This window comes from Alligator mississippiensis, chromosome 8 (genome assembly GCF_030867095.1).
Source record: "Alligator mississippiensis isolate rAllMis1 chromosome 8, rAllMis1, whole genome shotgun sequence".
NCBI lineage: Eukaryota > Metazoa > Chordata > Crocodylia > Alligatoridae > Alligator > Alligator mississippiensis.
Window position 1 is genome coordinate 10,685,852 of NC_081831.1, and position 22,689 is coordinate 10,708,540.

At 44.0% G+C, this 22,689-nt stretch overlaps 1 protein-coding gene and 1 long non-coding RNA gene across 7 annotated transcripts in view; one reads left to right on the top strand and one right to left on the bottom strand.

The window, feature by feature from the left end:
- The window catches only part of LOC106737885 (uncharacterized), a 78,342-nt gene that overhangs the window by 19,456 nt on the left and 36,197 nt on the right, over positions 1-22,689 (top strand). For all 6 annotated transcript variants that reach the window (XR_009463819.1, XR_009463816.1, XR_009463821.1 and 3 more), the window contains exon 2: positions 10,754-10,879. This is a non-coding gene — a long non-coding RNA (uncharacterized LOC106737885). The remainder of the gene's footprint in view (positions 1-10,753; positions 10,880-22,689) is intronic.
- WFIKKN2 (WAP, follistatin/kazal, immunoglobulin, kunitz and netrin domain containing 2) lies at positions 2,451-9,538 on the bottom strand. The gene is made up of 2 exons (XM_019494469.2): positions 8,501-9,538; positions 2,451-6,101 (listed from the first exon to the last, which is right to left on the bottom strand). The coding sequence occupies exons 1-2, from the start codon at positions 8,699-8,701 to the stop codon at positions 4,590-4,592; spliced, it is 1,713 nt and encodes a 570-aa protein (XP_019350014.1). The 5' UTR covers positions 8,702-9,538; the 3' UTR covers positions 2,451-4,589.

Genomic DNA, 22,689 nt, shown 5'->3' on the forward strand with positions numbered 1-22,689 from the left:
GTAGAAATCCAGTTAGGGCTCTTTGAGGAAGGATTTTGATTTCCTTTTTTTTTTTTTTTTTTTTAAATCATATAAGTCATTTGTTCATGCAAAAAAATACCATCTTTCCCTTCCCCCTGTATGCCACTCTAGTGAGAGCTGACAATGCCAGGCTTAACTACATGGGTATCCTTTTTATGCCTGTGAAAATGCACCAAAGCACTCAAATCCTTTTTTACAAAAAAAAACAAAGACCATTTTTTTCTTGCATCTTTTTCTACTTTGCACTAGTCGTGGAGCCTTGTAGGACTGGGGCCAGGATCTCTTTCTTGACCAACTAGTCTGTGTTCATTTCAAAGGAAAATGCCATGGGATTTGGGAGATCCTGCCAGCTATCCAGCTTCCCTGAAACATCTTTGAAGTTGGTACAGTGAATTGTCGAAGTTGGGGCATGGTGTAGCACTGGTAGTGTTAGATACAGATATATACTGGCAAGGGAGACTTCTGAAGGGGTCCTTTACCTGCTGTGATTGTATCTACAAACTAAGGGGGGAACAGGAACAGCACCCAAATGGGAAAACCCTCTTGGAGCGTCTTGCAGCGAGAAGCAGTGCTGATGCTTCAGTAGGGGATGCGCTTCTTTCTAGACGCTGTGCTTCAGTTTGGTGCTGAAGGGAGGAGCAGTCATTTGGCTGAAATGCAAATTGAAATCCTGACCCTGTGATTACAAAAGGTCCTGTGGCATCTTTTGTGAGAATAGAGGTTTTAACCCAGTTTTTCTTTCTAATTTCAATTGGGTCGCTTAGATTCACTTATAAGCTTGTCCAGCAGCTTTAGACATTGTCAGCAGTAAAAAGTTGTACTGCTTGAACTACACCACGACAGACACAGCTCTTCCCTCCACCCTCTACAGCAGGGGTGGGCAAAATGCAGCCCGCCAGGCCATTCTTTCCGGCCCATGGGGCCCCTAAAAAACTTAGAAAATTAATATTTATCTGCCTTGGGCTGCCTGTCATGTGGCCCTTGATGGCTTGCTGAAACTCAGTAAGCGGCCCTCTGCCCAAAATAATTGCCCGCCCCTGCTCTACAGTGTGGATAGATAGAGCTAGACTGAGCTTTGATCACACCCTCACTCTTCCCACAAGGGAAGGAGAAGGTACTCTAGTAGTACAAGGCTCTTGTGGACCAGTACAATGAAGTGCACAGCGGAAGTCCTTTTAGTACATCCATATCAGTCAAAAATAAATCAATGTAGTTATGCTAGTACAAAAATGGTGTAGAAGAGACCTGAGCTTGACACTGTTCTTCTCGCTTCCTGACCTAAACCACTATTTGCATATTTGACGTTGCAAATGTGCTGCTAGATGGCTTCTGAATTGCCTCTCGCAGTAGGCTCCGTTTGCTCCCAGCCTATCCCTTGCAAGAAAATGAATGTTATATGCCAGGTCCCCTTCTGGACACCTCTCCTGGGCTAGTGATGAATGTGTGTAGTTTTAAGCAGACTGCCCTATGCTGCAAAGAGGCCTTCTACATGCAGAATAAGCGTGTCTACACAAGGGGTTAGTATGGAAGAGTGGGTATGCTTTTAATTCACACCTTGTTTCACACTTAATTCCCCATGAATTCCTTCTTGTAATCAGGGAGGCCGTGAACTTCACTTAGTTAAGGTCTGTGTGATGTTCTTTGAGACCCTCAAATGAGATGTGATGGTTATGTACACGCAGCATGGCATTAGTGAGTAGACTGCAGCGATCTCCAGTGAGCTTTGAAGTCAAGCTGATTTCTTTTCTTGTGCGAAGGTGGGGAGACGAGGAAACATTGTGATGCTACATTATCTTCCATGGTCCTGGGGCAACAGTCAGATCCTGTTAAGCAAGGCACTTAGATGCATACTTAATTTTGAGCTACGTGCTTAAGTCCCATTGACTTTACTGTGGCATAAAGTTAGGCATGGACTGTAATACTTTCCATACAAGTGAATCTAAGAGCTGTACCAGTGCCAGATTTCAGTGCTTTAATTTTGCTAGCTGAGAGCCAAAGCAATTGTATGATATTTGCTACTTGGTACATTTCCACCCTTCTGTAACAATTGAGTACGTGTCTCTAGAGTAATTTGATCACTCCCACATTTGCAAAGAAGTCCTTTAGCTTTTGGAGAAAATCACTTTATAAACCCAGCCATTATTAAACATTCACTCAGATGCCTTTATGTCAGAAAAGTATGGAAGGAATATGCCAGTTCTTGTTTGCTGCTTGCCAAACAGCCTACAGGAAAGGTGGTGAATGACATATCAAAATTACCTGGAGCAGGTCCTGGACTCTAATGGAATTGAAAGAATGACAGTCGTCAGCATAGCTCAGTGCACAAAACAGTCATCTCAAGAAGATATGTAAATGTTATGAACTTTTAATTGTAATTTTCCTTACGTAGGCTTAAGATGCAACAAAAAACATACAATTATTTTCTTGGCCGTGGTTCAGATGTAGCGACCAATATCATATTCGGCTTTCTTTAAATTAGGGAAATAAAAATGTAACTGACCTTTTCCCAGCTGTGGCTCAGAGCACGCCTGTTTATGATGTGTAACCCCCGCAAAAAGGTGAGCCAAAGGGAGAGGGGATTAATTCTCATTTTCACTACAGCCCCTTCACGTTGCCTTAACGAAGAAGGTACTTATGGTAGATATAAAAGCACTTGGAGGTACACTTGTATTGCCCGAGTGGTGTAAAGGGACCTATGTGCGAAGGAAAGTCAGGCACGATATTTAAAAGTGGCTTGTCACTTATTGTCCATTAGATCTCGTCTTTGCAAACTTTGTTGCCACCTGCAAAATACACAGCGTAGCTTGGCCTCCCGAGTTCAGGCGCTGTCATGGAGTGCTTAAACCCAGTGCTTGGCTAGTTCACCTATTTTTTATAGACTTCCTCATGTCCTTTTCATAATCAGGCCCAACTTACACATTCAAACGCACATGCACGCTTTTTGCTGCCTCAACACCATTTCCCCTCTGCAATGCAAGCAATTAGCTGCCTCCTGCTGGCTCTTGAATTAGCCGTTAGATGGCACCACAGAGTAGCATTAACTGCGTCCTCCTTCCCTTAGAGCACAGCGTATCTCGACACAGATCCATATTTGAATTGGCCTTTTGTGCAACAACAGCCAGCACTGAGCACTGTTGCAGTAACTCACTTACCCATCTGAAAAAAGACCATAGTAGGGACAAAAATCAAGTATAGGAGAATGACGCTCACAATGCCGGTGCAATGACATTCCTCCAAAGAGGCAGGAGATTTCCAGGATCAGCCTTTTCTTTATTTAAAAATTGTGCAGATGTAACTTTTTTCAGTTTAGTACACAGAAGTATGATTTCAAGATTGATATTGCGTGTATACACCCATACAGACCTTTCTGTCTTTGCGTATTTCTATGTACACATGGATACAGCGCCCATATACAAAATGGTTTACTGGCTGGAAGGACATTTTCTGGTAAAAATTCTGGCAGAATTAGGTGGAAATATAAAAAAAAAAAAAAGGATAGATACTTTTATTGTGCACTTTGTTCACGTGTGGGTATATCAGATTTGTGAGCAGTTTGCATGTATAATAGGCTCTTTCAGTATGTGCATTGCACTCTACTATTTTTAATGTCATTGTGACTGCTGTAATTCTACCCTATAACCTAGCAAATCGGGCCTGCTGACAAAATGAAGCAATAAATCACTGCACAGTCTCACGTGCAATGGGTTTTCAAAACCAAAATGGCTCGCAGCCTTTCTGCTTCAGAACACCTTTTCATGTCGGACTTTCACCGTACGTATTGAAAACCACAAATAGGATAGTGCGGTAAAATGAGCAGTGCCATTCTCATGGCACGGTGTGAAACGGCGTTGGGCTTTGGTGACGTGTCTGTTGTCCCGGGGACTGCACTCAGGATGATTGTCCAGTTGACTTCCAACGAGAGGCTGTTTTTTGGGGGTAGAAGTGTAGGATTTGTTTTCACTGTATTCAACATGAGGCACAAACCAAAGAAGATTGCTATGTAAATTTCTACTCAAAGGTGATCAAATTCATAATGCATAGATTGACTTAACCTGTATAATTATAGTAAATATAGACAATAATTTACAGTGTTTTATCTTGAAATATATTAGTGCTGCTATGAGGAAACAAGAGAGTATGACTTACTTATAATGACTTACCATTAACATTTCCATACTGCAAATGAGACAGATTAAGTTGACAGTATGTATTACTTAGCTTTGTACCAATTAACTGCAAAAAAAAAAAAAAAATGCTATGAATTCAGTCATTTATGATGGAAGCTACATAAAAATTATGTAATTACTGCAGTGAGTCAGCTAGTTAAATGGCACTTCTATATGGGCGAATTGATTTTGATGCAAGATTAATAGCCTTTTGCTGCTATTGTACGTGCTTGCCAAAGAGCATACTACATTGTTGCTAAGCATCATTAATGGATTAAAATAAGGGTTCTGCATAATTCCTACAGTGCATCTTCGAACAGCTTTTTTAGCTTCTGCACTAGCCTAGCTCTCATTAGCCCTATAAAACATACAGATCTGAAAGGCTGACACCTCTGAGTAAGGTTAGTGTAATCCTAAGAACTCTTTCAAAAGCTCGCAGGTTTTCTTGTGGATGACCTCGCGAAGCTTTCGTACGCGCCGGACGCTGGAGACGCCCACAAAGCTGTCTGGCTGCAGGACGGCCATCCCATTATGGACATCACCCATGATGATGAGCTGGCCATCTACCGTGGTCATGTTGGGGCACGGGCAGCTCCAGTCCATGTTTAAAAGCGTGATTTCTAGAGGTTCCTTCCCGAGGAATTTTAAGCCCATTTTTTCGTCCTTTAGGATCTCCTCCACCGTCACCAGGGCGTGCCCAGAATCTTGGTCTTCGGTCAGTTCTGTTATACGGCCCAGGATCACGAAGTCGCTTTTGCAGAAGCTCGTCACCAGCTTTTGGCGAGGCTTGCAAGCTTTGCAGTGCGTGTTCTTCGGGAAAGGGCACATCTCTTCACAGGCCTCTCTGCTTTCAAAGTTATTCTCGTTGCCTCCACACCCGCCATAAATGAAGGACTGGCATTGCTTTGTCAAACTGTTATACGCCCATCTGGGCTCGTAGGCTTTGCAGTGACCTTGAAGGGCTGGCAGGTTGCAAATGTTGATCGGACCGTTCATACAAGTTAGCATGCAGTTCTCATAGGTGTCGAAGTGGTTCAGGTTGCTGTTGCAGTTCCCATAGATAAATGTAAAGCAGTTGTTTTTCTTCGCATCATAATACCATCTGGTTTGCTCCTCCCCACAGTCTTCGCTGTCTGGCTGCTTCAGACACTCGTCGGTGGGGAAGTGGGTTTTGTTTTGGGACGCTTCTTTATTTGCAGGTTCTCCTTTGATGACCGATAAGGGGAAATCGGCTCTGAGAAGGCCGCCGCTGTTTTTGGCACTGCAAGTGTAAATGCCTGCGTCTTGAAGCTGGGTGTTATAGATCACCAGCTGGGCAATGTTGGTCACCACAACATTCCCTCTGACGTGATTTGGCTTCATTATGATTTTTTCCTTACCATCTACTTGCTTCTCCCAGGTGATTTCTGGCTTGGGTCTGCCCGTGACATCGCAGAGAAAGCTAACGGTCTCCCCCACGTAGACCGACTGATGGACTGGATTGTTAACTAGAGCAGGTGGAAGGACATCGATGACGGTTGTCTCTGAATAGGCTGTGGTAGGGCGAGCTGTAGTCTCTGGTGGGATAGGGCTAGTATTTGGCCAGGTGAGATGGTACCGACAAGTGACAACATTCAACGTGATGCCTTTGATGCAAGCTTCTGCATCCATATAACACTTGTTGTAATAGGTGAGTCCATCAGAGGCACAGGTAAAGCTAGGCTCCTTTTCACACCTGTCTTTGCATTTGCACACAGGCTGTCCGTCCCAGATATCGCACTCCGAGCCTTGCTGGATACACATGAAACGGTCACACGTTGCCTCTTTGGGCATCCCGACAGGCCCCTTCTTCCCCTTGACATCCATGTACCGAGCTGCCACGCAACTCCTTGTGCCGCAAACATTGGGGCAGCACTTCTCAAAGGTCTCGCATTCCTAATACGAAATAAAATAACCAAACCGTTACTGGGACTCAACGGGAAGTCATTTTTAGAAACACAAGCAAGCAGAAAACAGTGAAGCTTTCAGCGAGCTTCCTTCTTGTGCTGTTAAGGTTAAATTGGAGGATTAGGCTTAGGACCCCCGAGTTCTCTTCCCAGTTCTGCTGCAGAGGACCCGGTGTTCGAGGACCTCGGATAAGTCACTTTGCCTCTCTGAAGCTGATTTTTTTTCCCATCAGTGATATGGGGGCAATGTCACATTTCTGTCTCTCTGGGAAAGCTATGAGGGTAAACTCACTGCTATTTATAGAGATTTAAGATCTTTCAGTGGAAGATGCTGCAGAAGGCAGAAGTATAATTTTTGTTTCTTAGAACATGAAGTCCTAGAGTTTTTTAATTTTTTTTTAAATATAATTTGCATGAAACAGTTGATTAAAATTCCACAACCGCTCATCCCCCTCCCCGGTGGTAAAACACTCCTAATGGCAAAGGACAAGGCCCTGAAACAAGAGTGGATGGAAAGTCTTATCATATGGCTCTAGACATTAATCCTGCTTTTCCCCAGAAGTATGTGAAGTATTATTTGAATTTCCTGAGACTAGCAGCATACTTCGGGAGTGAAAACAATCACAGATTTATAATTGTTCTTTGTCTAATTTATAGCAAATACCTCAGAATTTAAAGCGAAAACCAGTTCTTGCACCAGAGTTACTTTGGTTTCCATGATGCAAAAAAGAATCCATTGATGGACTGCTTTTTATTTCTACGTTGCTCTTACTATCAAATGCAGCATCGAGACGGCACAGCGAAGAGTTTTTGTGTGCTGGGCAGTAGTGGTGGCCACCAATTTTATACCCTCTGTGCTCGTGCCTGGGCTGATCCCAACTTTAGTCGTGCTGCTGAGCATCAGTTGTTACCGGTAATTTAGGCAGCAGGTGTGAAATATGGCCAATTCTAAATTTTGGTTGGTGTTAGCTGCATTTTGCCCTTCTGACCGAGAAATGTAGTTGAAACGGGTCTGGCATCAGAATACAGAACGTGTCATTCGTGGATCACTTTAGTGAAATGTGAACGTTGCTGCTATATATGTAATGGGGTATGATTTGGACCTCTGTAGTTTTAATGAATTCAGTTGAATTTCTCCATAACAGAGAGCAACCGTTACAGAGTCTTTCTAATGCCATCAAGCTAATGATCTGGCCACTCCTCAGCTACCATATTTGTTATTTCAGAGGAACTAGATGATGCCATATTGCAGCTCCTTCCCCATTTCTAATCAGGCAGGACTAAGATGTGTAAGCAAATGTGCAAATTCTTCAGCTGTGGTTAACCCGCGTAGCTTTAACAACGGCGGTGGAGCTCTACCGCTTTGTAGCTACTGAGAATCTGCCTGGGGACTTTGTTCTGCTCTCCTGCAAACCGCATCTTGTATTTCCCCAAGTGGTGTCTGGATTTCACTTTCTGACCAGTAAACTATGAAAGCAATGTCCTCAACCATCACGGGAGCAGTTTTTACCATTCTTTGCAGCACCTGGCAGTTAAATTAAAAAGTCAGCTTAGTCAGAAAAGGTAATGTAAGACTAACATCTTGTTACCCAGCACACGAACACATCAGCTCGCTTTGTGGTTTTTTGAACGACACCTGCTTTCTTGATGGACAAGTGCAAATCGTCACTATTTTAAAAACACAAATCCCGCTAGTCGAGAGCAACTGGAATTTTTTTTTTTTTGATGTTGTGCATCATGACACAGTCACCTTGGTTTTGACTGCAGAGTCTTTATTGCTGGAGAGGATGCAAGGAGGCAGGAAGAGCAGGTTTTCTCAGATGCCAGGTTGAGTTGGCAGTGCTGGCCTTTGGAAAAATGATCTTCTGACTTGTCAGCTAAGAACATACTGAGCTGGAAAAATCATAGGAGAAAATATCTGCATGGTCATTTTTACCAAGTGCAGCAAAGGCTGGTGATGTGCATGCCAAGTCAAGTAGCATCCTGGAGAAGTCTCTCCTGGGAAGCAAAGTCTTTATCATGGCAACCAAAAATGTTGAGATTGAGCCGGCTAATGTGCTGTGAGCTGGTCCAATAACAAATGAAGTTCCTGAGCCTAAGTTGTCGAGGTTTGGCAGTTCCCTTGGGCGAGACAGTGAAATCTATGTACGTTCAAAGTTGTATAGTCAGTTAGAGAAGTGGCTCCGTTGAAATATCTCCACCCTTAACAGGTAGGTCATCAGCCATTTTTATATTTAAATACAAGGTTTCAGTTAAACACATGCATTGCCTGGATCACGTCATGCACGCTGCTGATGCCTTTCTACTTTATAATAGAAATACACTGCGACACAAACACACACACATCTAATTGCCACGACCAAGGATATAAAAACGTTCATCACTCACCAAGTCCGCTTCACACTCTCTCTTGCAGGTGCTCTGTGCATCTACCCACAGGTTAGGGTTCATGTCATTCGGGCATATCCCAGCATGAGAATACCGTATTGGAGGTAAAGCGTTACCCTTTAAGGGGACCTCCAACAGCAAGAGAACAGTGGTCTTCCCCAGCAAGATCCACATCCACTGAGCAAACAATACCAACGGCATCTCTGAATTTCTCCAAGGAAAGGTCACCAATTGAGCTGATTTTTTGTTTGTTTGTTTGTTTTTGCAAGCCTGAAATGTTCAGAAAAGTCCAAATACACCTGCCTTCTCAACAACTTCAGCAAGCTTCCTTCCTGTCTTTGTCAATAGAGCAGTCTGGTCTGGACCTCATTGGATTAAAGGTCTTAGGAAGTAACTCCCTTATTTTAAGAGAAATGCTAATAGTCCGAGCAGAGTTAGCTGTATTTATACCCTGCCTCTGTTTAACAACTCGGGAAAAGTAAACTTGATTTCTTTGACAGGCACACGCTTCCTATGTCCTGGTGGCAGTCAGACAGATTTGTTGCAAGAAAAAAAAGCTGGAAAGAGTTTAAAAGGCTGGAACTGGCACTGTGGGACCCCTGCATGTTTCTGAATGCAAGGAGGCCTTCTTAACCCCTTTAGACCTAAAGTACTTCCCTATGCTAAGAATGGCATTTACTTCTGAAAGAGCACTTGTCTAAATAACACGAGCCCACAATCGAGGGATTTCCCTACACTGAGGGCATATACAATCACTTGTTAAAAAGAACAACTAATAGGATTGAAGCAATTAAAATGAGGATATCACATTTGAACGCAGGAAGTGTGTGCTGGGGGGGCGGAGGGGGGAGAGACACGTTGAAACTTATCTGCAAAGCAACGCGTCTTTGAAATCATCCCCATGTCCTTTTTTATGCTGCACTCCAGCCCCACCATCTAGCTACGAAAAGTGTCTCAAATTCCTCCACGCTTCATGAAAGTAAGATCCCACTGTACAGTGCTTTGCTGACCTCTTTAACAACAACAAAAAAAAATAGTAACAGTTCAACTCTATGGAAACCTGCATAAAGGAATGTACAGCATTTTTGCATGGGGGGGGGAAAAAATGCAATCGGGCTAAGTTCATAGCTCCCTGATTATTAAAGCGAGGGGCTGATTCTGTGAAGCGCTGGACTTTTGCCAGTAACCAGTGAGGAACGGTGGGACTTGAGCTTGCTCAGCACGCTGCAGGATTAGACCCTTTGGGCCAGATTCTGCGCTCGCTCTCGATGATAAATGCTTCCCGTGAGGCCCTGAACGCCGAGCGATCGCGGTGGAATCTGAACGCTGCCACATTGCGCTTCTACTCCACATTTACACTCGTGCAGCTCATTGCCGGCCGTTGAATTGTTCTTGCTATATGCCGGCATACGCGAGCTCAGAATCAGGCTCTGTTCTCCTTTGGACTTTTAACAAGCGAGTGCAGTGTTTGCGTGTAAAATTTGGGTCTGATTTATTTTTTTTCTTTTCTTGCTTATGCTGGTTGCACAGCAATATAACTCAGTTGATCTCGGTGGAGTTATTCCTGAATATAGACAAAGCTCCAGTAAAGGTAGGGCCTGTTCCCCAGCGGTCATAAATCAGCAGAGTTTCACGGACTTGAGCAGAGCTATGCATCTGTACACCATCTGAGGATGTAGCTTAGCCTTCCCCCCCCCTCTTAAAGGGGGAGGAAAAAATCAAGTCAGAAAGCAGAAACAAGACACTTCATACAACGGTGCAGTGCCTCTTGCCTGCCATCCTTACCAAATGGGTCTATTTGTTCTAGTTTGTGTGAAAGCATTTTGACAATATGCACAAAATTTGAATTTCATAAGCATATTCGGAAGAGATGTGCTTCCAAATTAGATATTCATGAGGAGCTAAGGCACCAGTTTGCAGTTGATTTATTCTCTCTGAAACTTTATAAACCTGCCTGACACTTGTACAAAGTGCGACTGCACTCCGAATGTTTTATTCAGTAGCTGTTTACAAAGACAGATACAGCACCCTGTGACGGCTGGAAAAGCCAGCTGAAAAAGACACGTTCCCAAGAAGGACTTAAAATTCTTACAGCTCTGTTAACAACAAAATCACATGTGTTACCGCTTCTGTTGACTAAACAAAGCCACTTTTCATTGTAAAACTGACTCGGGGAGGAAATTTGATCGGCTTTGGAACAGGCGTGTTACAAGTGGGCCCAGGGAAGTATAATGATTATTCTTTGTATTACAGGAGTACCTGGATGATCTCAAGGATGATCCTCATGTGTGTCATGCCAACACAGAGCCAAGGGGATGGAGCAAGGGGCTAGAGACCCGGAGCCTTGAGTTCCAGTCCTGACTTTGTCCTTAATCGTGGGTAAGTTATTTCACATTGCATAGTTCGTTTTCCTTCGGCTGTCTTGTTTCAACCGTAAGCTCCTTGGGACAGGGCAAGGGGTCCACACACTGCCAAGTGTACTAGGGCTTCTGTAATACAAACTTCAAATGCCCAAGCTTTGTCTTGCTTCTCCCTGTCACAGAAGTGGGTCTATATCCTGACCAGCTGTATTTGGCTTCTGTGATGCCCAGATGCATCCCATCACATCCTGGAAGTGGGTGGGAATGATTTGTCTCGTATACAGATTGGAAAGGGGCCTACTATGAGTCTGAGTGAAGTAGAAAGGGTACTTTGAACAACCGGGTGTTGGCAGTCGGTATCGGATTCGAATCAATATGCTGCTTCATTACGCCAAACTCGGATGATACATTTTCCATCGATGTGTCCAGGTAGGGCACTCTTCTCGAGGCACCCAGATATTACATGGAAGGGTGCATAAAAAAGCGATGGACAGGGAGACTGAGCTGTAGCCTTTGAGCGTCGAGGAGGAAGTCCCCGAGAAACAAAGGACTTCTGTGGATTGACTTGAAGAAACTCTCAAGATGGACGAGTCCATTAGATGTGGCGATTGCATGGAAAAGCCAGCTCAGCTGCCTTAATTGAATCTCTATTGCAGGTTATTGGAATGCTCAAAGAAAGTCCATTAAAATGTCTGCATTTGATGTATTGTCATCCATGGGCTTTTGGGCCGCAGCACTACGGATATAAATGAAATACAGGAAATAAATGTTTGCAGAGAAGCCAACCTTTCACTGAAAGCTTTTACATAGGGAAACCTCTTGAAAAACAAACTCATGGCCCAATCCAATCAGGGGCTCAGAGCCTCCTAGGAAGTGCTGAATGCCCAGAACCCGCACTTCCTGTAGAAGGAGTTAAAAATGCTCATCCCATTGCTGGAGCAGCCTCCTAATCGCATGGACAGAGCTGGGAGGGGGGAGGAGAAGAGGGGTGAGTGTGTGTAAGAGCAGTAGCATCATGAATCGATCTTTGAAATTAGTCTAGGCAGCTCCCGAGGGTTAGGGAGACTGAGAACTTTGAATAACCCTCGACTCCAGCTTCATTCACGTCAGGACGCGCCATTGTGCAGACCCTGTTACCAGAGCTAAAGGAAGCATGGAAGAAGTGAGGACGTTATGCAGACTTCTTTTAAAGCACTGTAATTCCTGCCACTAACAGATAAGGTTGCCCCAGGGTCAGATAGGGACCCCTGTTGTACTACCCTAGGCTTCTCAGAGCTGCTGGATTAATTTATTCAGTGTCTCTCCTTTAATTTCTCATTAGATTATCGCCCGGTGCAAATCAGTGTAGCTCTGCTGACTTTGACGGACTCCACTGACTACACCAATTTGCATCAGCTGAGAAGCCGCGTCTTTGTTTTCAAGCTCATTGGGGCATAGCCTTTGTCCTTTCCTGTGTTTATAGAGTCCCAAACACCCTTTTGAAAGCTTTACAAAAAAAATGATCATTTTCCTTTTGTGCAAACCAATCTATCATAGTCTCTGGGTGCCTATGCTGTAAGCCTTATTGAGTAAAGCATGATATAACTTTACTTATACAAGGTACTCGCTAGACTCTGTGTCAGATACCGTGGCAATTTAACTGGTTCAGAGTTGTATGTGCTTTTGTAGCTGCTACCTACTTGGTCAGGGATGTTACTTATTCTCTGGACTAAACAGACATTATCTGATGAAGTAGGTTGTTGCTGCAAAAGCTCATTTCTCTGAACCAGTTAACTTCTCGTTCTAGGTGCCACCCTGCCCTGCCTTTTGCCTGTCTTCAGGCTAGCACAGCAAATCACATCTGTGTTAGAAACTGTAACAGAGAACTCCTGAACTGCCTTCTGTCCCCAGAAAAGTCTCCTCTTGCACCCAATTCATCCCTGAAATAGGCCAGCTGATCTCACCCTATATAGCCAGGAGCACAATACAAGGTGCACTAACAGCCCAACTCGCAGGCAGCTGGAAAAGGCATGGCCAGCACACACAAACCAGCCCCGCAGCAGGCTGGGCTGTGAATCATGACTTTGTTGTTGGGCAGCACGATACCCTATGGCTGTACTACTTCAAAATGATCATATTGTAGCTTGGAGTCAGCACAGGGATAAAGTGGTGGGGGGCGACATCAAGACCAGCCTACTAGGAAATCAAAACGAAGGCAACCTGCCAGGACGCTATAGAGGAGAGCAGAATCCCACGTGATTCAGTAGTGACCCATTTAGGTACCCAAGGAGCACTCTTTAAGGGACTTTTGTCCAGTCCTCCTTGACCAGACCACTGGTAGCTGTTATATAGTGGCTGTTTAAAGTGGCAGGCAGTAAAAACAGGAGTAAAAATAGCGCAACAGGAACAGCATAATATGCAGATCCTCAAGGCTCCACCAGTACTCAGATAATTTCTCTGTGCTGTTTGGAAGAAGAAAAACATACCCTTCTGGTTCTCCATTCATGGCTTCCTTCCAACTCAAAAAGAAACTTTCCAGCTCCTGATGTGGGGCCAGACATAATAGGATCGAAATTCTAGGTTACTCTTAATTCCAGGGTTTCTTACTTAGGACAATAATCCGGCCCCTCTAGTAAGCGCAGTTGAAACTTCATGGCTATAATGTCAACAGTTGAAAATTAAACCTTACAAAATACTTACCTCCCTTGAAAGCTTGGGAGCTCTTTTTGCCATCTCCTGTGAGAACAAGATAGGATCTGGTTGGTGATAGATGGACTGTATGGGAGAGATGTGTGCATTTGCTCTGGAGGATTCGCCTGCAATTTGAAGGATGTGAGAACAGTGCAGAAATGTATGCAGGGATAGGCAGTATATTCTGCGTAGGGCAAAGATCCTGGCCTGCTTCTCATTGACAGTCTTGGAGGTGAGGCACAGAGCAGAGATGAGAGCCCAAGTGAATCTTCCTTCCTTAATACAGTCATGTCACCTGGACAGGAGACGGCAGGCTGTGGAGGTAGCAGCAGCACTCTTTGAAGTGCTGATTGGGGTGGTGATGGCTGATGAGCCTGATGTCCCCATGTTCCCCTGGAGGTCGGCACTCCAACACCATCATAAGGCTCTTTATGAAGCATTAATAAAAGGCTGCAGAGCACATTTCCTTTCCAGTTGCAGGAAACCATCTTCATCCTGAATATGCAGGAAGCCCCAGGGAGTACAGACATGGTGAGGGAGCCACCAAACACTTGCTTGTCTTTAAATCAGAGATGGGCCACGGCTGCAGTTCTAAAACCGTCTGAAATGCCACAAGAGGTGAGCTTCAGATCTGAGCTCTGTGGCTTTGACTTGTTTTCTTTAGACCTTAAGGCTAAGTACAGACAGTCAAAAAGCCCAAGGCAGAATCGATTCAGTCTTCCCAGGTTAGTCTAAGCTGCGTAAGTTGAACTGATAAGCAAGTGAACAGACATTCACTTTTGATTCTGGAAATGCAGCCACATGCCTGCAGCGGCCCAAGCCTGGAGCAGGCAGTTTGGGCCAAGGTTAGTCCACCCACCCTGCAAGGGGGTGTTTGCAAGAGAGATGCAGAGCCTCCTGGCACGCTGGGGGACAATGAGTTAACTTGAATCTGGAGGGGACAGAAGTTCCATAAACCGATTTAACCTAAATCAGTTTAGTCTGATACTACATCCATTCAGGTTTATTTTAAACTGTTTTCAGCCATTTTGAAAGTGGTTTATGTGCACCAAACTTCTGTTGTGTTACAGATTTGAACTAGTTTCCAATTTCTGTCCCTGGCCTAAAGGACCAACTTTTTCATCCCATTGACCTCCTGGGAACTGTGGACCGAGCTATTTAGGGCATCAAGAAATTCCAGTCTGTCTGATGGATGAGAGAATGCTGGGTTAGCTTTTTGGCCTGACCTGAATCATCAGACATTAGAAGCTCCGACTATCAATTACAGAAAGGCAAGAAACTCAGCTTTTTAATGACATATAATTTTGTTGTCTAGCTTTGATCGTACAGGGGAAAGCAAATGCTGGTGTTATGTGACTTGGATTATACTTTTATAGGTCCACGGTGCTCTGAATTTACATAGCTCACCACCCCTCTTCAGAGGGGTGCTTATGGAGGCAGAAGTTGGCCATAATGGTTTACAGAAGGCAGTGTCCTGTTCCCTTTGATAGTCTGCCCCGATTGCTGCGTGCCTTGTGAGACCACACCTGTTTTACTTGCAATGTGCATTCAGGTTAGCTGAAAGAGCAAGATTCTTCACACCAAATCAAGTCCAAAGTCTTTGCTAGACACATGTAGCACTGATATTGAAAGCAGAAAATTAGGGCAGATGTAGGGCCTTATTTTCAAGGCTATTTTGCATGCATAATTAGTGATGGAAGCATATCTCCGAATCCCTGTATTTAAGAAGCTGTCAGTTGTTCTCGGCAAGCTCCCTTAAGTATTGGCGGTTGTTCCTGAACTCTGAAATGACCAATCTGAGTAGATAACGACACGGAAGGACATGGGGCCAGGGGGCATGTTTTTAGAGCAGCCATTGCTCACCAAAATGAGGCTGATTTTTACATGCTTTCTGCCTTGCGCGGATGCTCAGTAAGCAGAAGTTAATGTAGTTAGACAAAGGGGCTCAGCTCGTGGAGGGGGGACGACAAATCAATAATTTCAGGGAGTTTATTACAGGTTTATGGGCCACCTGCTAGAACTCAGCATTAGGCCTGCATTACGTTTCAGTGGGAGCTGATAACATTGCAGCAAGACAAGGCTAGTGCTGGAATTATTATTTTATGCTTCGGCAGATGGCTTCTGCTCAGGGGTTTTATCTTCGAGTGCAGACATACGACTAATCATCATTTGCTTTCTCTGTCTCTGCTAACGTAAGCTGGGCAGGAAGCAATTGCCAGTTTGATGATGGTTCGTTATTGCCGGATTTCTTCTGTCTGAAATAGCACAGCAAGAGGCAAAAAGGGTACAAAGGAAGACAATCAACCGCTTATCAATGCGATGTATTGAGAACCTGGGCCTAAAGGCATTCTTGTCACTGGGCCATCATCTCTTTCTCTCTGTTTTGATGCCAAGGTCTCCATCAATCTTACTAGAAGTTCCCTGTGCAGAATGATAGCAGGATGTCATCTTGTGATTAGGGTTTGCCAGCGCAATCTGAAACCTCAGAATGGGAATGGCAAAGACCAGAAGGAAACAGGAGGCTGGAAGCAAAATTAAGATTGAAGGGCCCATCTGATTCCTTCTGTGGAACAACTTGCTGGACAAGGCTGAGGGTCTGGGAGTGACCTTGAAGACTTTCTCTAGGAAATGTCCCATCAGGCGGTAGGGAATATGGGCTCCCTTTGGGCTGAATCTGCAGGGAAAGAAGGTCCTTTTTCCCTGGAGACATCCAGGAGGAAGGATGGTTCTCTAACTGATTCAGATCTGAGCTCTGTGGCTTTGGCGTAAATTTGCTAGACCAGAAGGGACCAACTTTTTCCTCTTTTAATCCTCTTTTAATCTCCCTCTTACTAGCAGTAATGCTTTACAACAGTAGTTCTTAACCTCTTTAGAGGAGGCACCCCTCGTTAGACTCAAGGCACCCTTGAAAAATGCCAACTCTTAGTTTTCACTCGTCGTTTGACTGCAGAAAAATAGTACAGCACTTTTTCTGTTGCAAAGACCACAGCAGATTAGAAAGGTTTCTGTGCTGTGGGCTCCTATTTGAAATCTTTGGGTTTATCTTGTGATTTATGCTTGTACGCCTAGCAGTGCTAACATTGTGGGGCACCCTGCAGCACCCTTGAAAGGATCTCATGGCACCCCAGGGTGCCACAGCACCCTGATTGAGAATCACTGCTCTATAAGGATCTCCACTGGGAAATCTAAGAGCTGCCCATGGGATTGTATATGGAGAATGTCTGGCCATCTTCCCCATCCTTTATCACCCTTGCCTTTAAAACCCTATACTCTGTGCATCCTTACTTAGTAATGCTGCAGTCCAGTTCCAGGGCATCCTTTGAGTGTATTATAAAAATAACAACCACAATATCAAATATCTTCGAATATCTTTCAGTTGAAATGGTGCCCTGTTATGTTTGGTGCTCACAGTGGGTGCGTCTACGCGAGATGCTTATCGTGCAGTAGCCTAATGACACCGTGCAGTAGTGTGCTAGGCAAAACCCGTGCTAATACAGTGTTATTAGGCTACTGCACAGCAAGCATCACTTAAAAAACCGTGCTCCAGCGCTACTGCACAGTAGCGTGAGTTACTGTGCATCGAATTGGTATTTGGTTAATCAGGTACTAAACTTAATGCGCAGTAACTAGGCCGCTTTAATGAACATGTAGATGCGCCCAGAATTTACTTACATGCTATCTAAAAGTGAATGAGAAGAGTGTGGGGTTCTGTCTTAAACCCAGCAAATCAGGATGTGGAGTTAAACATGCAACCATCACTGCTGTAGGCAAAGCGGAGGAAGTCTTATTGTTCTGAGTGATTCACGGGGGTCTGGCTCAACAATCGAGCTTTGGTAAATTTAAACCAAACTCAGCAGCATGTTAACGCAAACCTTTCTTGCACATTTTAGTGCATTTTTATCGTGCTACAGCCTGTTGCATTTAAACACTATTTTGCGCTTGTGTACTGTATTTGATCCAAACCTGTCAAGTCGGTCTAGATCGGTGATTCTCAATCAGGGTGTCTAGGGAGCTTTTCAAGGGTGATGCAGGGTGTCTCACAATGTTAGCACCGATTCATTTGCAAACATGATTCACAAGATAAACCCAGAGATTTCACATAGAAATCCATAGTTGTGTTCTTTCTGGGTTCCTTGCAACCAAACACCTGCTCTATTCTTTTTCTGTAGTTACAAAAAGTGAGATCTTAGAGCTGGTATTTTCCAAAGGGCGCCTTGAGTCTGCCCAGGGGTGCCTTGAGTCTAAAAAAGGTTGAGAACTGCTGCTTTAGATGTATGCCTGGTCCCATATGCACCTGTGAAGTAGGGAAGTGAATGTTATTGAAGCCCTGTTGAAAGTCTGTATAGGTACTCAAAGGGACCAGAGTGCTATCTCACCATTTCTATAGGGTCTTATAAGTAGGAAAGCTGACTTGTTAAGCAAATTGTTCAGTGGCAGCTTTAGGACTAGGACCCTGCTTCCAGCCACTTGACGTGGTTGTTTTCCTTTTTCGAAGCTCATTAGTGACAAATGCAAGTGCTATGCTGGCTATCTGTGGTATGGTTTAACCCAACACAGGTATTTTTTTCACTTTTCCACATTTGCTGCTGTAATTTGGTTTAATTTGCCTTTAAACTTCTCACCTTTTCTCTATTTGCTGATTCAAAGCTGGAAGAGTTTTGCCTGGTTTTGCAACGTAAACACGAAGCGCACATGATTTAAAAGTAAAAATCATAAAGCCTCTCAGATTCACTCCAAACTGAGTTCCCTGGAAAGATTCAGGACCCTTTTCATGAATGTCATCTGAGGTGTGTGAAATGGAAGACCACGCTGATGGAAGTTAGCTTGCATTTGTGCTTCATTGCAAACACAGCTTCAGTGGAAACTTGAACCAAACCAACGCCCTCATACTTTTATGAACCTTGGAAGAGTTTTGAGCAAGACTAATTTTGCAGCTTGAGTGCATTTCCAGTGGAAACCTGCAAAAATCTGAGTGATTTGGGCTTAGCGCTAAGACGTTGCACGCCTAGGTTGGAATTTTCAAAGGAGCCAAAAAGAGTCCTGTGCCTAAACTCCAGCATCGAACAATCATCCATCCGCGTGGAAAGGAAAGATTTCAGTTTCTGCAAACATTGTATGACCCTTTTAGAATAAGCTCTGTCTTCTTGCATTTGGTCACAACCTTTTTTACTGAAGGGTTATTGCATTTCCCCAGGTTTCCTGGGTTGGTATTTCTGTATCCGTTGCATAACACGCATTAAACTCCCTGCTCCTGATCACGCTTGCAGTGTGCTCACTCTGAGAGTAAAGATCCCGACACCTGGTAAGCCGAACACATCAATAGCCTTTCCAAGGGGTGTCTTCAATCCTGTAAATGATTTTGTTTCAGGCTGCAAGTGCCCTGTGTACCCTTTCACCGCCAGAATCTAAGCCTTTGCATGCTCAGTATTACACAAAGATGGGAGAAGGCTTTGAGAAACTGTTAGTGAATCTGTTCAGGACCCCCGCGACTTTAGAGCACTAATACACAGAACAGACCATTTTCAGCTCTGGGATAAAACCAGTGCATCTCCTCTGACATCCGTTGACAGCAGATCTCAGCAAAGCCAAGGGCTTTGCATGTGTTGTCCACAAAACAGTTGTGATCTATTTAAATCTAGCTTTATGTTAGTGAGCGAATCCTAAATGTGGCAGTTATGGGATATTTAGCTATGTTCTGGAATTTGATGATCTTTTCAAAGTTGTTTTCAGCTAAGTAAGCTCAAATTTTATTTTGATAGTTTTATCGCTCGGAGCATGATTAGTTCATTTGCAGAAAATAGCATTGCAGTTTTCAGTAATCTGTTGGTACTTTCAGCATTTTCTTTTCTCTTGGTAGCTTCCAGGGCATCGGACTCTGAAGCCTGTATGTTGTTACGTACAGAGAAGCTCCCTTAATCCCCATTTAAAAAGGTTCTTACACTTACAATTTTCCTGTCTCCAAAGCTGGTACACGGTATTATTTCATCTCTCCAATTTATAGTATTAATACTTCAATAATAGAAGCAGCAGGTCTTTTTAAGTGGAAGAGTACAAAAAATAGTACGTTAAGGATGAGCTTTTTATGTATGCTCAGTAATGGCCAATTATGGATGGCCTTCATGAATTATTCTGGGCTTTGCCATGCATGACTCTTGTGGCCATCCTAAACTGATGCCAGTGAGTGAGACCTTTGTACTGTACCATCATGTGTTTGCTCTTGAGCTGTCACCATTTTTCCTTCCCTTGTAAGCCTTGACTTCGAACCCCTTCCAACTCTGTCAAATACAAATGCATGGGACAAACAGAAATCAGGGGCAGGAGGGAGGGGGTTAAACCATTTAATTGATGGAAATTTGATGGATTTTTCTTAGTGACTAGTTTAAATTTTTTTTAAATGGAGAAAAAAAAAAGACAAATCTCGCCCAGCAAATTGCAGTCTCTCTAAACCACTATCAAAAAAAAGAAGGGATGCAGATGGGAGAGAGAAGAGAAGAGATGGCTCCAAATCAATGTATGAGACTACTTTACTTTTAATATAAAATTACTATCCACAGTGGTTTGGTTGCCAAACTTAGGGCTAGGACTCCTGAGTTCTGTTCCTGTCTCTATCATCGTCTTACTCCTCGATCTCGGGCATGCTGCTCCTTCACATCTAAATGGGAATGATAAACTCTCAGATGGCTTGCATTTTCATAGCACCCAGAGCCCTTCTTTTGCGTACCTTTAACATGTACGCTTGATTGAGAGCTTTGCATTAATTTGGATTATGAAGGGGCAGCTCGTTATACTTCGACATGAACTCGCTGTGTTTAAACTTCACGTTGACAGTGGTTAGCATTACAGTCTCAACCTCCCTCTTTCACCCCGTGTTTTTTAACTTAACCAACTTTCTTCAAGGTCTGGGAACTTAGTGGTGTTAGTAGAAAACATATACGTGATTAGTTTTCTAGTTCCTTCCTGATTTCTTTGAGGAATCTCTCTCTGGTGCCCCAGGGGGGTAGCTCATAAAACCAGGTTATCGCACAGTAGAGGCTTTCATGGCCACTAATCTTGATGACAACATTATTCAAACAAACATGTCTTGTGTCACCAATATATATTATGTAAAACCTTGTGACTTTGATTATGCGTCTATAATACAGCTTAGTCTGTTTGGGTGTTTGGTGCTGACCTCTGAAAAGCTCCTAAAGTATTAGCAAGTATTTGCAAGTGACAGGCAGGCAGAGGCGCTGTGCTGCCTAATCCCCTTCTCGCAACTCCACTCATATACTTCTAAACAGTTTTGTTTCTTAGCTCATGGCATTGGATTATTTCTCAACCCCCCTCCTCCCCCTCCCAGCTCCTTTGATGTATCATAAATATTAAAAGATTTAGCTAACCTTATGGACTCAAGCCAGGGAGACAGCAAAAACAAATTTGGACTAGCAGGCAGACAGTGTACCAGCAGGTAGGTGATGCTGTGAATCTCCATGGATCGTACAAGTTGTTCTGTAGTAGCAACTCTCCTTTAATAGTACTGTGTCTGATCAAAAGCCCATTCTGGTCAGTGGAAGATTACTATTGACTGCGGCTGTCCGTGGACCAGGACTAATGGGGTGTCAGACACATGGGTCCAGTCCACTTAAATATTCATAACTAGAAATTGGTATTTCTGGCCATTTTGCATAAAAACAGGCAAAAAAGAAAAGGTCTCTGCTACAAATGAGGTTTAAGAAGGGCAGAGGCCACACTATCTTGCTGCAATTTCAGGGGCCAATTTCATCTGAAGAAAAATCAGCCAGAAGAACCAAAATGCCAGCAAGGTACATAAGTGCTTGCTTAACTTTATGCTTGTGCTTTGCCCAGGCAGGACCTTGGCCTTGTCAGAAGCAGGTGCAACTCCCAAGCTAGTCAGCTGAGTATAGCCAACTCGTGCCAGAGATGGATTTAGTCCCAAATCATGTGTCATCATGACGGCTATGATGTGTTGCTGGGCAGAACCCAACGAAGGAAGGTAGCCTTGGTGCGGAGGGGCAAGGGGAAATGCAGACAGGTCGAGAGCCCATCTCCTCTTCTAGGGACCGGTTTTGTTCTGTGATTGCACGGTAATTCGCACACCGACCAGAGCTCCTAGGAACTAATGCAACTCAAATGAGAAATCACAACAAGAAATCTGGAGGAGGAGTTTGGATCCACATTGCAGCTCAGGCTTGTCATTAGCCAGAGCTAGACTAGCTTTTGCCATTAATCGTTATCAAAACCTATTGGACTTCTTAACCATGAGCCGCTGAGCTGATGTACCACCACCCTCGAGTTCCAATTCCCTGATTTCTTTGTTCGTAAACGCTGTATTTATCCATCAAGCAGCAGAAACGCCAAGTTGATCATTGAAGAATTTGGCCGCCCGAGTTTCTGCTGGTCGGCATTTTCAAAGCAGCTTAGCCACTGGCGCCGCCCTGCAGCTAAAGAGTCCTTCGAGCTCAAGCTAAAGCTCTAGGGGCCCTGAAGTGGGATCTTTAAATTATTCAGGGGGAGAGCTATCTTGATTGTGGGTCCCAGTCCTGACCTGAGTTCACCTGAGACCTGACAGCTGTGGGATCCAGGAGCAAATGCAGCACAACATCTATCCAGAGTGCCCATGGAAATCTGGGGTGAGAGAAAGGTGTCAAATGTGAGCAAGAGAGACGGAGGGAGACCAAGCATGCTTTTGGCTAATAGGGCCAGAGCTATCTTGGCAGCAATAAAGTCAAGAAAGGGTTCTTCACCTGGGCCCAACACTGCAGTCCTTGCTCAGCCAGCGCCCATTAAAATTCAATGGGAATTTTTAAACTTTTGAATTCAGGCAACTCTAATAACTAAACTCCCACATGGGCAGCATAGGCAGGAGTTGCAAGAGTTTGAAGTTATTACATGTTTCCTAAGGAAAAAATATACAACAATTTTTATAAATTCTCTCCTCTATGATCAAGACAACGTGCATATATGTAAATATAACATTCATTAATATTCAGAGACTCTAGCTAGAGTCTCTAGCTTACTGGCTGGTAAATTTTTATGCTTTGCCTAGGCCAGGAAACGGAAACCATATTTCTAAAGGTCCATCTAACGTCTTGGGACATTTTTTCCGTCACCAGGATGTTCCATATTTTAGCACAACACATTTTCAGAGGGGGTGAATGG

Excerpts from the sequence above, each read along its gene's own strand:
- WFIKKN2 (XM_019494469.2), bottom strand. The coding sequence starts at position 8,701 with ATGCCGTTGGTATTGTTTGCTCAGTGGATGTGGATCTTGCTGGGGAAG. Across the intron at positions 6,102-8,500 it reads GAGAGTGTGAAGCGGACTTG|GAATGCGAGACCTTTGAGAA; the intron begins GTGAGTGATGAA and ends ATTTCGTATTAG.